Raw genomic sequence first — 14,300 nt, forward strand, 5'->3', positions numbered from 1 at the left:
GGCTTGTCTTTCTGACAATCCTGATGTCTCTCCATGCATACTTGATCCTGTCTCCTTGTACATCCTCCTTGGGGCTTGCTCCTTCATTTGCACTATTTTCTCCATATTTGTCACCTTCTCGTTATCTACAAGCTCCTTTTGTGGTTCCTATGAACATATGCAGGTCTCCTCCATCCTTAAAAAAAAAAAAAAGCCATCACAGGAACCTACCATGCCCTTATGCTACCATACTATACGTTTTTCGCCCTTCAAAGACAAACTACCAGAGGAAAACAGCCCTCTACAGTCATAACTTCTATCTTCTCACTCCCTGTTCCTTTCTCAGTCCCTGTGATTTGGCTCACATACAGGTTACTCCACTCCACTGTTCCATCCAAGGTCATCGATGATGCTTTTAATGCCAAAACCAATGACCTTTTCTCATTTCTCTTGACCTTCCTGTGGTCTACATTCTGCTTCTGTATATTCTGGATTTTCATGGCATTGCTTTGATGGCATTCTTTTCCTACCTATCAGCCACAGCCTTTTCATTCTTATTTGTAGAATTATCATCCACCTTCGATCCCTAAGTGTGGGTCTACGGGTTGTATTCCTGGGCTTTGTCATGGGTCCTCTCTTCTTTCTAACCTCTCTCTAGTGATGAACCCATCAACTTTTCCCCTACCCCAACAAAACAAAACAAAAGCCTATTATTTTCTACATATCCTATAGTTAGTTATCTACAAACACATCTCACTACTGTCTCACATTAGTGCTTACTATAAGGTCCTGGTTGTCAGGGAATGGCTCCATTTGACATTTACTTCTCCAAGGTCTATCACATTTCCTGATTCATTATAGGTGCTTAGCAAATGCTGCTTAATTTCTGACTTCAGGTTTGGTATGGTAGCCATCAAGCCATACCATCTATCATAACTAGCTAAATATCTTTATTGGATGTCTGAAAGTATTAACACAAGATTTAGAGGCTTCATTTTTATTTATTAACTAGATGTAACAAGGAGTAATCATCCATTGTTTCCATGGTATGAGATTTTAAAGGGTGTATGGGGTGTCCTGGAGAACCAGTAGCTCTGGTGTGAGGGTTGTCCAGCCCTTTTCCAGGCCACTTATTCACCATTTCTGCTCACCCAACTCTGACCTGTGGTTCCACAATGCTGTAGCATGCACAGGGGGCATACCCTGGTAAAACTGTCTTGGCAGACAGGCTGACCCAGGTTGAGGGTAACCGACAAGCCTCAATCCCATTTAGGAGTTAGAGGGATGTCTGCCCACAGCGTGGAAAGACTTTCCTCTGAAGAATGGGTGGATGAGAATGATTTGTTCCAACAGCTATGAAGGCGGTTGAAGCAGATGCTGTGGAGAGCTTAGGGTCTGGTCAGAGATTGAAGACGCCAAGGTCATCCACTGCATCCCAGGCCATCTCCAGTAGCCTTGACTTTTGTCTTGCCATTGGACTCTGATGACTCTGGAAGAGAGTGTGAGGCTGATGGCCTTGTGCAACTCTGCCTCACTTAAATGTAATTCATGAACAAGTCAAGGCATCACCCCATGGCACCATTGGTCCTTTTCAAAAACAGAGTGTGCAAGAACAGCGAGATTTAAAGATAATACTTAAGCCAAAGTCTGACCAAATAAATATGATTTTGGTGACTTGGTCATAAGAAAAGTTCTTTGTTTCTGCTTCTTCTTTCTGGGGTAATTTAGGTGCCTTCTCTTTCTCTTCTAGGGTGCTAACGCTCTTGTCACTTATGCAATCATTAGTGGTGCGGATGACAGCTTCCATATTGACCCAGAGTCAGGAGAACTGATTGCCACTAAGCGCTTGGACAGAGAACGCCGTTCCAAATACTCCCTGTTGGTCCGAGCAGATGATGGCCTGCAGTCTTCAGATATGAGGATAAACATCACCATCAGTGACGTCAACGACCATATACCCAAGTTCTCCAGACCAGTGTATTCTTTTGACATTCCAGAAGACACCCCACCTGGTAAGCGATAGGCAGACTCTCACTCTTCTGTTGCTACCCTTTTTGACCCTTGCCATATCCTTCTCCAGTTGTTATTGATAACAGATTTCAATTATGTTTTGCTAGAAACTATTTGCCATAAAAATTGTTGCTGGCTTTTGAGATGCTTAATAGTCTCCCCTGGGTATAGTTACCTGCCCCAAATTCTGTTTGGCTTTTCAGTGTATTCTTGCATAAATTAAATTATGATGATGGCTACTTTTTTAGATATTGAATTCCTATGTCTTTAGAATTAATTTATAATGTCTTTAAATATTCAAAGGTCATTTCAGTAATAATTGTTAAGTTTCTACTGTATATAAAGCCTGTCCTTGACAATAGAGATAAAAGGAAAAATATGAAATGCTATCCCTGCCCTAGAGGAGCTCACGTGGCAGCTGGAAGTACCATGTAATTAGTTACTATATAAAATATCTGTTACATTTTCTAACAGACAAAACACTAAGGTTGAATCTGGAATTTTGCTTGAGGTTATCCATGGTGAAATTTGGTTGAAAACTAGCATGGTCTATAAGAATACTCATGGTTTGGGAAATCACTTATGTGCTGAGGTCATTCTCTTTTTTATTAGTTCATTATGCCTCAGTCAGAATTGCTCCACAAAAGTGTTTGAGATTTTGAATCATTTCTTTGTTTACTATGGAAATATTTCAGAGTTCTGTGATAAGTATGGACTTATATTCAACTAATATCCTACATCTGTATATCCTATATGCCTTTCTATACCCTAAGACTAACTTTTCATGTGGCCATAACTAAAAGCACCCATCCATCTATAGGTAACTTGTGATGAACACCATTCTAATCCAGGCTAGTCCTTGATCAATTGAGAAATAGACACAAAGCCAATTGTCATTTTCAATATGGTGGAAACTTCCAGAGCATGTATTCTGCTGACAAAGCCTCAAAGACCTTGAGGTTAGCCCTCTACCACGATGAGACTATGCAGGAAGATGTTAGTGGATCATCCTAGCTTGGAATGGTGATGACATGGAGTCATAGTTCCAATACAAGGCTACAAATAGAAAATCAGCTACAGATTATTGAGTATAATATTTTTAATAAAGTTTTTTTTTCCTGGAAACAATAATGTTGGAAAAGCATAAAGTGCAATGCAAATGTTTCTTGTTAAGTATGAAAGTCACTTGACATTTTATTTCACCTGAAAAAGAAGTAACAATGATTAAGTCAAATTTACCTAACCTTTTAGAAGAATGGTTGAGATAGGTTTGATCTTTTCAATTATTCTCACTGTACACCCATCCACTCATCGGTTTGTGCTCGAACATGATGGCATATGTTACAATTATTTTGGTAATTGAGTTTTTTACCCAAGTGGAAGTCTTGTACCTTACCTATTAGAAATCTTGAAATTCTATCTTTCCTTTAACAACATAGAACGAGAGTTAGAGTAGTAACAGTACAACAATAAGAAGTCAAAGTGATAAAAGAAACTTCTTCCCAGAATTGCAGTTTCTCAGAACACAGGAAGTTGAGGTTTCTAGATTAACAAAGTGCAAGGTTCTTCATAACAATTCTTAGAGTGCTCTTAATGAATTCTTAATATATTTAGATTTATGTCTGTGTGTATGTTTTGTAGAGAGTAGTGATTCTTTACTGTTATGAGACTCAAATGAACTAATTTACTTAAGATCTTTTGAAGAACTTAGCGTATTATGTTCGGGTCATTTATTGCTATCTTGCTGTCATCTTTTTCAATGGGGTGCAGGTAGAAATTCTCCTAGGATGAGTTGTTCTTTTGCTGTTATTGCAGTCTAATATTCTATGGACTGTTGCATAGATAGATGAAACACTGCTTTTTGTTGTTGACTAAAAATATTATGGTGCAGCTTGGTGGTGCAGTGGTTACAGTACTGTCCCTAGATTCACAAAGACTCATCTTTCTGAGTTCAAATCTGGCCTCAGACACTGACTAGCTGTGTGACCCTGAAAAAGTCATTTAACTCTGCATCAATTTCCTCATCTGGAAATGAGTCGGAGAAGGAAATGGCAAGCCACTTCAGTATCTGAAGAGTCCAATATGACTTAAACAACTGAACAACAACAAAAAGTATGAAGTCAACTCATCCTTTGTAGGTTCACCGAAAGTACCCTTGATAGCACTTCAGTAGCAGACGGGATTGTGCACAAATGATTGATCCAAGAGATCATGTCATGATATGAGTTCAAGGAAAAGTTCTCTGAGATATTTGTGAAGAGAGGTCACCTTCTTCTGGACAGGGAATTAGAGGGGAATGAGAAGGCTTCATGGAAGAGGGCTTATCCCTAAGAAGAAAGGAGGGATAGACAGAGCAACCTATCCATTCCCTGAGATGGGGGGACAAGATTTGGGAAGAGGGCAAAGGGGAGGAAGAGCTGACAGCTTTATGTTTAGTTGTCATACAGAATACATGAAAATATGTAATGTGAGATAAGTCTGGACAAAAGGGACGTTGAAGCCAAATTGTGACGTTTCCTAATAATTGCAAAGGCAAGTCAGGAAGGTCCTGTTATTTTATCTCCATTTTGCAGGTGTGGAAACTGAAGCTGAGATCAGTTGAATAACTCATCTGAAGTCATAGGGCTAAAGAGTGATAGAGTTGGCAATGGAACCCAAGCGTTCTGACTCCTGGTCAAGTTTTCTTTCCACTATATTATGATAATATGATATGACAACACGATGCATGACTCAAAATATTGCTTTCATTCCAAAGAGAATGTTTTCCATATATTACAAAGATGAGATCTGCTCTGTGTATATGTATCTATGTTTGAATGTGGATATAGATATTATGTTTTGTGCACCATTTGAGAATATTATGACTATTAATGGGAAGGGAATGAGCATTTATTAAATGCCTGCTAGGTACCAGGCACTGTGCTAGATGTTTTACTAATTAATGAAATATTTTAAAAATGCTTAGCACAGTACTTGACACATAGTAGGTGCTATATAAATGTTATAATTTCATTTTATCCTCACAAATATCCTGGAAATTAGGAGCTATTATTATCTGTATTTTACAGTTCAGGAAACTGAGACAGGCAGAAATGAAGTGATTTGCCCAACACAACTAACGAGTGTTGCAGGTCAGATTAGAACTGGGGTCTTTCTGACTCCAGGCCAGGTACTCTATCTGCTGTGCCACTAATACCTACAGAATGTATGTCTGTCAGCTGATAGGCTTTCACACTAGATGAATAAACACATTTCCTCCCGGGGATGGAGTGAAGACTTTTATATTGAGCTAAAACTTTTTTTTAAAGAAAAAAAAGGTTGTATTACTTTGGTAATTTCATTTTGTCAATAGGCAGTGTAGTAATGTAGCAAGAGGAACAGCTGGCTTTGTGCTCTGGTAGACCTCCGGTTGTGTATAACCTTTAACACGTATTATTACAATCTAAGTTCTTACAGAGTGGGTACTTGTGCCTTTAAAAAAAACTGAACACCTAGCACATCAGCTAGAATACAGTAGATGCCTAATGATTTTTTTAAAACTGCATTTGTTGATTTGAAAATCAACCCTGTGTCCACAGGCCAATCAGCCAATCAATCAATATTAAGCAATGAGTATTAAGCCAGGCACTGTGTTAAGTGCTGGGGGCTACAGAAAGAGACACGGTTTAGGTGAGGAGACAACAAACAAATACACATAAACAAACTGTATTCAGTATAAATAGGACATAAATAATCAAGGGAGAGACCTAAAAAGAAGTGGGGTTGGGATAGGTTTCCTATAGAAGATGGAATTTTCATTGTGACCTGAAGGAAGGCAGGGAAGGCAATAAGGAGAGAAGAGGAAAGAGAATATCCCAGGCATGGGGGACAAACAGAAAAAATCCCAGAGCTGAGAGATGGAGTGTCTTGTTTGCGGAACAGCAAGAAGCCAACGTCACAGATGAATCATTTAATTTAATAGTGTGCCCCATGAAACTCTCTCATTTTGGTAGAGGACTGATCTGAGTTGATGGAATTTCCATACTGATGGAGTTCTCCACACTGATGAAATTACATCTCTCCAAAATTAGTAATCCTTAAAATTAATTTTGGGGAATTTTACAATTCTCTTCCAGGCTCTCTAGTGGCTGCCATTCTAGCTACAGATGATGATTCTGGTGTGAATGGAGAAATTACATACACTGTGAGTGAAGATGATGAAGATGGGATATTTTTCCTTAATCCAGTCACTGGAGTCTTTAATTTGACTCGAAGCTTAGACTATGAAATACGGCAGTACTATATCCTCACCGCCCGTGCAGAAGATGGTGGAGGACAATTCATGACCATCCGTGTTTATTTTAATATTCTTGATGTGAATGACAATCCACCAGTCTTCAGTTTGACTTCGTATAGCACATCCTTAATGGAGAATCTACCTCTTGGATCCACAATTCTTGTATTTAATGTCACTGATGCTGATGATGGTGAGTAATTGGTATACCATTAAGGTTTATTTGGAACATGTTATTAGCTGTTATAAAATAATTTCTTGTTCATCCTCATGAAAAAGCATTTCTCCTGCCTTTTGTGAACTTACTGTAACACATATTTACAGGAGTTCCATTTATCAATTAAGAGCTATAATTATTATGTTTTTTTATGGATTTCTGACAGCTATAAATGTTGTGAATTGGAGTTCATTAATAAACTGCCAAGGATAAATAAAGTTCTCAGAAGGGAAAAAAAAAAACTACAGAGAAAACTTTAAAGGAAATACTTGTAAATTGATGCCTCATTTTGCCATTGGAAGTCAATAATCTTTTGGGGCATAACAGAACTTTGGAACACAGTTCACCATCATGATCACTTCTCAAACATGGATCCTTTGGTTCTGAGCATGCTCTTTGTCCTGTTAGAACCCAGATGCTAACAGTCCAATTTAATTCAATCCAGCAAGCCTTTATTTAAGACCTACTAAGTGCCAGACACTATGCAAGGTACTTGGGACAAAATCAAAATGGCTCTGCCCTCAAGGATCTTGTATTCTATTGGGATTTTGTATACCTTTGAATTGTTTGGAACATTAACATCACGATTAGATCTCTGGATTTAGAATTAGAAAGTAATAAGGATCTTAAATTTAGAACCGAAGAGAGACCATCAGTTCCAAACCTCTTATTTTTTAGATGAGATCTGGGTTTAAACCCCAACTCTGCTCTTAACTGACTATGTAACTTTATGTAACTCACATCGGACCACAGATTTTAAGCTGTAGGGGATCTCTCAAAGTTCATCCAGTCCAACCCCCTCATTTTACAAATGAGGAAACCCAGAGAGGTTTTTAAACTTTAGAAGTAGGATTTGAAACCTGGTTCTCTGACTCTAGTGCTTGCCCTTTTTCCACCACGCCACACTATCATCTGCACTTTGTTTCCTCATTTATGACGTGAAGGGAATTGGATAAGATGATCTTTTTTTTTTTTTGGCTAGGTAATGGGGTCAAGTGACTTGCCCAAGGTCACACAGCTAGTAAGTGTTATGTGTCTGATGATGGATTTGAACTCAGGTCCTCCTGAATCCAGGGCCGGTGCTGTATCCACTGCGCCACCTAGCTGCCCCCGGATAAGATGATCTTGACAGAACCTTACCAGCCCTAAAATTTATGACCTGTAACAATCTCATCTTTTTTGAGGACTTTGCAAATGAACTTTCCATTTTCTTCTTTTGAAGCCTGACTTCACTGGCTATTCTCTAGTAATGTAAACATACGACAGTAAAGAGTAAGATAGTCCAGCATCTGCCATGCAAACATGTTGGCTTTCCCTGGGTCAAGGTGGAGAGAGATGCTTCTTTTCTCCCTCCTGTATTCCATAGGAGTCAATTATGCATCAGTAAGAATGAATAGAGGCTCAGTCCCCAGAAGGAAGGAAATACATTTCATGGAGTCCCCGGATAGTCTAAACAATGCAGTATCAGCTCCACCTTAGACTGCTCTGCCTTGCGTGGCTTGGGATGACCTTTAGGCAATCTCAGTCCTGTCCTCTATCTTTGCTGTTTTGTACTCTGCCGTTTCCTGTCAGGGTCAGTTATAAGTAGCATTTAGAAGGCAACACTATAAATGAAGGCAAGGAAGGACGGGGTGTAGAACAATTGGAAACCAAAGAATGTGTACACTGTTTGAAATATTTTAAGATTCCCTAGAGGGAGGAAGAGAGGCAAAGTAGAATGATGCTTTACTTGGCTCAAATCCCGTTTTTGACATGTCGCCTTAAGCAAATCATTTAGGTTCCTTAGGTTTTAGTTTTCTCGTCTATAAAATGTGGGGTTAGACTACATGGATTCTAATATCTCTCTCATAGATTTGGACCTTAGAAGTTCATCAATTGTATAGGCACACACACACACACACATATCTTATAGATAAAGAAACTGAGGCTGAGAAGTCACATGACTGTTCAGTTTTCCAGCAGAGAAGTGTATGGTCAGCCCTGGGTTTAGCATTCCTATGCTATATGGATTAGAGGGACAGGGAGAGATAGTGATGTAAGGGAATCCGAATTGTCTTCTGTTTCCCATCTCTCAGGTCCATTCTTCACATATTTAATGTCACTGGTGCTGATGATGGTAGTTTCTGTGATGGTAAATTTTATTCTTCTAAGATAGGATCAGATTTTTTTTATGTTATTAATGGTTATAAAAAATCACTACCTTTTGGAACATAGTGTATAATAATGATTTGGTGTCAGGAAATCTTAGGTTCAAATTCTACCTTTGACATAAGCTTTGTGACCCTGGTCAAGTCTCTTTACTCTGAGAGGTGAGAAATGATGTATGAATATAGAGAAGACCATATGTATGAATGATATCATCTGAAGTTAATGAACCTGTGTGTCCAGGTAGAGAAAGGTTCAATCAACAGAGATAGAAATGTTTGTAAGTGTGGGGTGGCAGTGATAAGCATACTGGGGCATGGCGAGGCTGAGGTGCTGGCAGGGCATTCAGATGAGGATCTTTAACAGGCATTTGGAGATGCAGCACTTGAGTTTAGGGTACATTCATGAGTTTATGTATAGGAATTTGGGAGTTATCTATATTGAGATAATTGTACCCATGGGAGAAGATGAGATCACCAAAAGAAAGAAGGTAGAGAGAGAACCAGGAGACTCAGGACGGTCCCTGTAGGTATACATTTACTAAGCGGATAAGTGGGTCTGTGAGATGGATATTGATCCAGCAAAGGAAACTGAAAAGGACTGAAAAGACGGGAAGAAGGAGAACTAGGAGAAATAAGTGTCTTGGAAGAAAGGAAAGTGAGAATGTACAGGAGGAAATATTCAGTAGTGTCCAAAAGTTCTGATGGTTCAAAGATGAGGGCTGAAACCCATTTGATTTAGCACATAGGAGCTTTGAGAAAGTAGTTTCCTTATAGAGCTAGGTTTCAAGGGGTTGAGCGATGAGGAAATGGTTAACAAGCATAGATGAGTCTTTCTAGGATTTTTGTGGTGAAATGAATGAGAGATATCAGATGTTAACTTGATTCAATAGCCAAGAAGGTCCAAGAAGCCTTCTGTTGTTTGCCTGATTAGTTGTTTTTAGAAGCAGGAAGACCTGAGCAGGTTTGAAAGTAGCAGCTAAGGAACTAGAAGGAAGGGAGAAATCAGGTAAGGCAGGTCAAGAAAACAAACATTTATTAAATGTTTACTGTATGCCAGATACCATGCTAAGCACTGGAGATACAGGCAAAATAACGAACATAAAAAAGGGACAGTGACTGTCTTTGGGGAGGTTTAGTAGGGGAAGATGACACATAAAAGGGAGCTAAAAAGTATCTGTATATGTTGTGTGCATGTGTGTGGGGGGGGTTTTGGTGAAGTTTGGGGAGTGGGAAGGGAAGCTACTTGGGGACATGGTATAAAGTCCAGAAAGGCAAAGAAGGAGAATGAAAGGTGGCCAATTTTCTCTTCAAAGAGAAGAATGATGTATGGGGCAGCCTTGCAGAAGGGAAAAGGTGGGGTGATGGGATCAAAGCAACAAAGAAAAAGGTTAACTTTATCGAGGAGAAGGACTCCTTAACCCTCTGAGGTTAAAGTACTCATTCAACTGTCTCTCAAATGCTTTGAGCTGTAATCTGCTAGCCAAGAAAACCATTTATAAAAATTGAGAAATCAATGAATTGAATAATTAATCAGGCAAATGCACTAGGATATCTTTATTGGCTCTTGAGTAGTTTTAAAATGTGAGTATTTAATTAAGAGTTCTTCAGGATAGAAGTCCCTCGGGGGCCATTTAGTCCAAACAGCACCTGACCCTGTATCTCCTTAGCATTATCTTCAACAATTGGTCATCCAGCTTGGCTTGAAGGGCTTCCATCTAGAGTTTGAAGGATTTTTATTGTCCGGACTTAATTTAAGATCAGGAAGAGGGATTTATGAATTACCCACTGTGAATTACACAAAACTCGTAGACACCAAACTGGCATGCATTTTATCTCAGAATTAAAATCTAAAAGTGCAATCGCTAAAGGGGATGAGAAGGTTCCTTTGACATTGTGATGGACCTTCCAAAAACACATAGAAATGCCCACACATCACCTGGGTAGACTACTTAATGCAGGCCACCTTTTATGTGCTGTTTCTTTAACTGTGGCTGGTCAATATTCCAAGCAACCTTGTGTCATTGTTTCAGTTATGAATACTTTATCAGAATAGTTTCCTGCCAAATGACCTGAATTATAAGACAGAGTTCCTGTTCTTTATACCATTCAAAGATAATGTAATAAAAAAAAGGATTTTGATAAACTTGTTTACTGAAAAATGATCACTCAGTCATATTACTTGGCATGTTCTCTCTTTGAGAATTTGTACTTTATTAGTGCATGTCCTCGTTTTATAGATGAGGAAACTGAGACCCAAAAAGATTCCATGATTTGCCCAAGATCACCCAGGAAGTATCAGGGGTGGGATTTGAACCCATGTGCAAGGGGATGTTTGAATCAAGAGGGTCTTAACACACTGCAGTAACTGTCTAGACCTTATATATTTGAGGACCACGGAGGTCAATAAATATACCTTTCAGAATATGGGAGAGTCAGGCTGTCATGATAGAATGCTTTGCATATCAAGCCCTCATTAGGATTCCACAGTGGAGGCAGCCAGCATATTTTATAGTCAGCAAAGACCTAATGGGAGTAAATGGGTTGTACTTCATGGATTTCTAAACCAGTGAAGATAACCATATAGTACATGTAGAACCTTTCTCATTGGCAGGTCCAAATCATACAATTGATTGGACATGGTGAGGTCCCTATAAGCTTTAAAATATGAAGTCTCAGAGAGGCTGAATTATTTATCCCAGTGTCATAGCTGGTGGTGTGCTGCAGATGAAATGTGAACACTTGATTTCTGAGCCCAAATTCAGCATTCAGTGGATTGGATGACACAGTTCTAAACAGTGGAATAGATAGAAGACCACTTGCAGAGCATTCTGTTTCAGCCGCCTCTTGGACTAGAGTGGCTCTGAAGTTGCTGTTTCCCAGAAAGAGTACTGGATCTGGAGTCAGAAAGATGGGAGTTCAAATATTACCTCAGGCATTTGCTAGCTATGTGACAGTGGGTTAAGTCACTTACCCTTTGTCTGCCTCAGTTTCTTGATCTGTGAAACAGGGATAAGAATAGCTTCTTTCTTCCAGGGTTGTTAAGACATCAATGTGCTTAGCACATTTACTGGCACACAACAGGCACAAAGGAAGTGCTTATTCCATTCTCCTCACTTTCCCTTGCCTGTATAAATGGAGATGATGATAATACTTATACTATTTACATAAAAGAGAACCACTTTATAAGCCTTAAGTCTGAAAAGCTACTGAAGGGACAGCTAGGTGGTACAGTGGATAGAGCACTGGTTCTGGAGTCAGCAGGATCTGAGTTCAAATTTGGCTTCAGACATATAACACTCACTAGCTGTGTGACTTTGGACAAGTCACTTAACCCCAACTGCCTCACCAAAAAAAAAAAAGATAAATAAAGCTACTGAAGTATGAATTATAATAAAATGCACCATAATTGATTATTTACAATTTTATATACAACTCTTCCCAAAATGTGACAAATTTGATCCCTGGGTAATGTAAAAGGTATTGGATTGAGCATTTACTGAAACACTTTTAGCACACTGACCACCAAGTGTACAAAACTGGATTTTTGCAGTGGGGCTATAAGGTAGAATATAAAATCCCACCAAATTCCAACACGGATGGACAAAGTATAGAATTTCTAAATAATGCATTCACTCTGTTTGTAGTTTGAGCATTCTGTGCAAAGAAAAATGGTTCTGAACATCACCTTTTGAAATATAATAAAAAAGCTCACAAGTAATTCTGTGTTTTAAAATGTCAACATATAGTTTCTAGAAGTCTACCATATGTCCAGAGTCACTAATTAACCTTTTCAATAATTTTTTTTCTTTAAGAAAGAGAGAGAGAGAGAGAGAGAGAGAGAGAGAGAGAGAGAGAGAACAGAAAGAAAGAAAAATATAAAAAGAGATGGCTTTCCTGCCCTATAATTGCAGAGGTTCGGTTACAGTCACGGGATGAGTGCTGTTCATTCGATGCCTTTGTTGACTCTTCCTTATATGGAAATGGAGAATTTTATGAAGCATTCTCCACTGGTTGACTTTTGCTCAGACTCTATTTCTTTCATTAATGCAGCTTCTAAAATCCTTTGCTTGAACAAATGTGATTCAAACACAGGGAATTCCTTCCCCCTTGCCATTTATTTTGGTGTTTGTATTCTTAACCTAACATAACCCCAAGTTAAGCAAAATAGCAATTTCTGACTCCACGCACGGCTGCTTTGGCTTGTTCTGAAGTGCCCCTATTCTTTGATCTGCCTAATGCGCTCGTATCCATTCAATTTAGCAAAATGTAAGTACTAATAAAAATAGTAAGTTCCCCATGTGGACGAGGCTCTATGCCAGGCCCTAGGGATACAAAAAAGAAGACAATTTGAGCTGTCAATGAGCTTATATTCTGTTGGGGACATAAACTTTATACACTAATACTTTTTTTAATTGTATCTGAAATATTTTCTAGAGTGAGGTAATGGGTGTCAGGCAAGATGTTTTAGAGTAGGTAACACCTAAGCTTTGCTTTGAAGGAAACTAGAGAGTCTATGAGGCAGAGACCACATTCCTGATATGAGTGAGATCGGGTCCTAGAGCTTAGATTTAGCACTGGAGGGGACCTTGGAGCCCATCCAATCTAAGTCCCATAACCCCATTTTATAAAAAAAGGAAACGAGGAAAGGTAATTTGCCCTATACTACACAGGTCATGGGTTAGTCCCATAACCAGGGTTGCTTAGTGATATCACTTTCATGACTCCTAAAAATTTAAATGGAATCACAGTTTGTCACTGCTAAAGAATGGCTGCCATCTTGATTCATAGGATCATAAACTTATAGCCAGAAAAGAACATAAAAACTGAGTCCAATGCTCTATTTTACGGATGAGAAAACTAAGGCACTTAGAGGTTAAGTACCTTGGGACTCTGAGATCACAAGGGTAGAACTGGAAGGAGGCCTTAGAGGGCAAGCCAGTGACATTCTGCTACCAGCAGGCCTGCTGCCTAGCCTAGAAGTACCAGAGAAGTCATTTTCTGAATGCTCTGGTTAGTGGAGAGATCCCAACCTGGAGTCAGAAGAGCTGGCTGTAAGCCCGCCTTGGCTTCTTGTCTCTTTGTGACTGTGGCAGGTCCTTGTTGGACCTTAGTTTGATTCTCTGTGCAGTGGTGAAGTTATATGAGATTTATTTTAAGTTCTCTTATAGTTCTAAATCCGGGAATAGGTAGGTGGTACAGTGGATAGAGCACCAGCCCTGGAATCAGGATGGACTTCAGTTCAAATCCAGCCTCAGACACTTGACTGGCTGGGTACCCTGGGAATGCCATTCAACCCCAATTTTCTCCAAAAACTAAAAATTACAACAAAAATCCTAATTTATACTATCTGTAGTTTGGTTTTACATAGTTGTTTGTATGTTGTCACCCACATATGACCATGAGCTGCTTGAGGAAAGGTACTGTTTTGTTCTTGTCATTATTTTAATGTGTGTGTGTGTGTGTGTGTGTGTGTCCCTAGTACTTAGCACAGTGCATGGTGCATACTAGGCACTTGATAAATGCTGGTTGACTGAATAATAGACTGAACTATGGCTTCCAATTTTTTTCTCCATGTAGTTTAAATATCAATAACTCTAAAGCATTGTTTGATCATGGACATGTACATAGGAGTGTAGAGATCTGGAAAGGATCCTCAAGACCACCTAGTCCAAAT

General features: G+C 39.1%; 1 protein-coding gene across 1 annotated transcript in view; it reads left to right on the plus strand.

Moving 5' to 3' along the window:
- The window catches only part of FAT4 (FAT atypical cadherin 4), a 161,978-nt gene that overhangs the window by 109,398 nt on the left and 38,280 nt on the right, over positions 1 to 14,300 (plus strand). Inside the window, exons 3-4 of the mRNA XM_021008304.2 lie at positions 1,730 to 1,991; positions 6,105 to 6,455. Coding sequence (XP_020863963.2) covers positions 1,730 to 1,991; positions 6,105 to 6,455 — 613 coding nt within the window. The remainder of the gene's footprint in view (positions 1 to 1,729; positions 1,992 to 6,104; positions 6,456 to 14,300) is intronic.

The sequence above is a fragment of the Phascolarctos cinereus genome, unplaced genomic scaffold, assembly GCF_003287225.1.
Source record: "Phascolarctos cinereus isolate Bilbo 61053 unplaced genomic scaffold, phaCin_HiC Scaffold_9;HRSCAF=440, whole genome shotgun sequence".
In the NCBI taxonomy this organism is placed as follows: Eukaryota; Metazoa; Chordata; class Mammalia; order Diprotodontia; family Phascolarctidae; genus Phascolarctos; species Phascolarctos cinereus.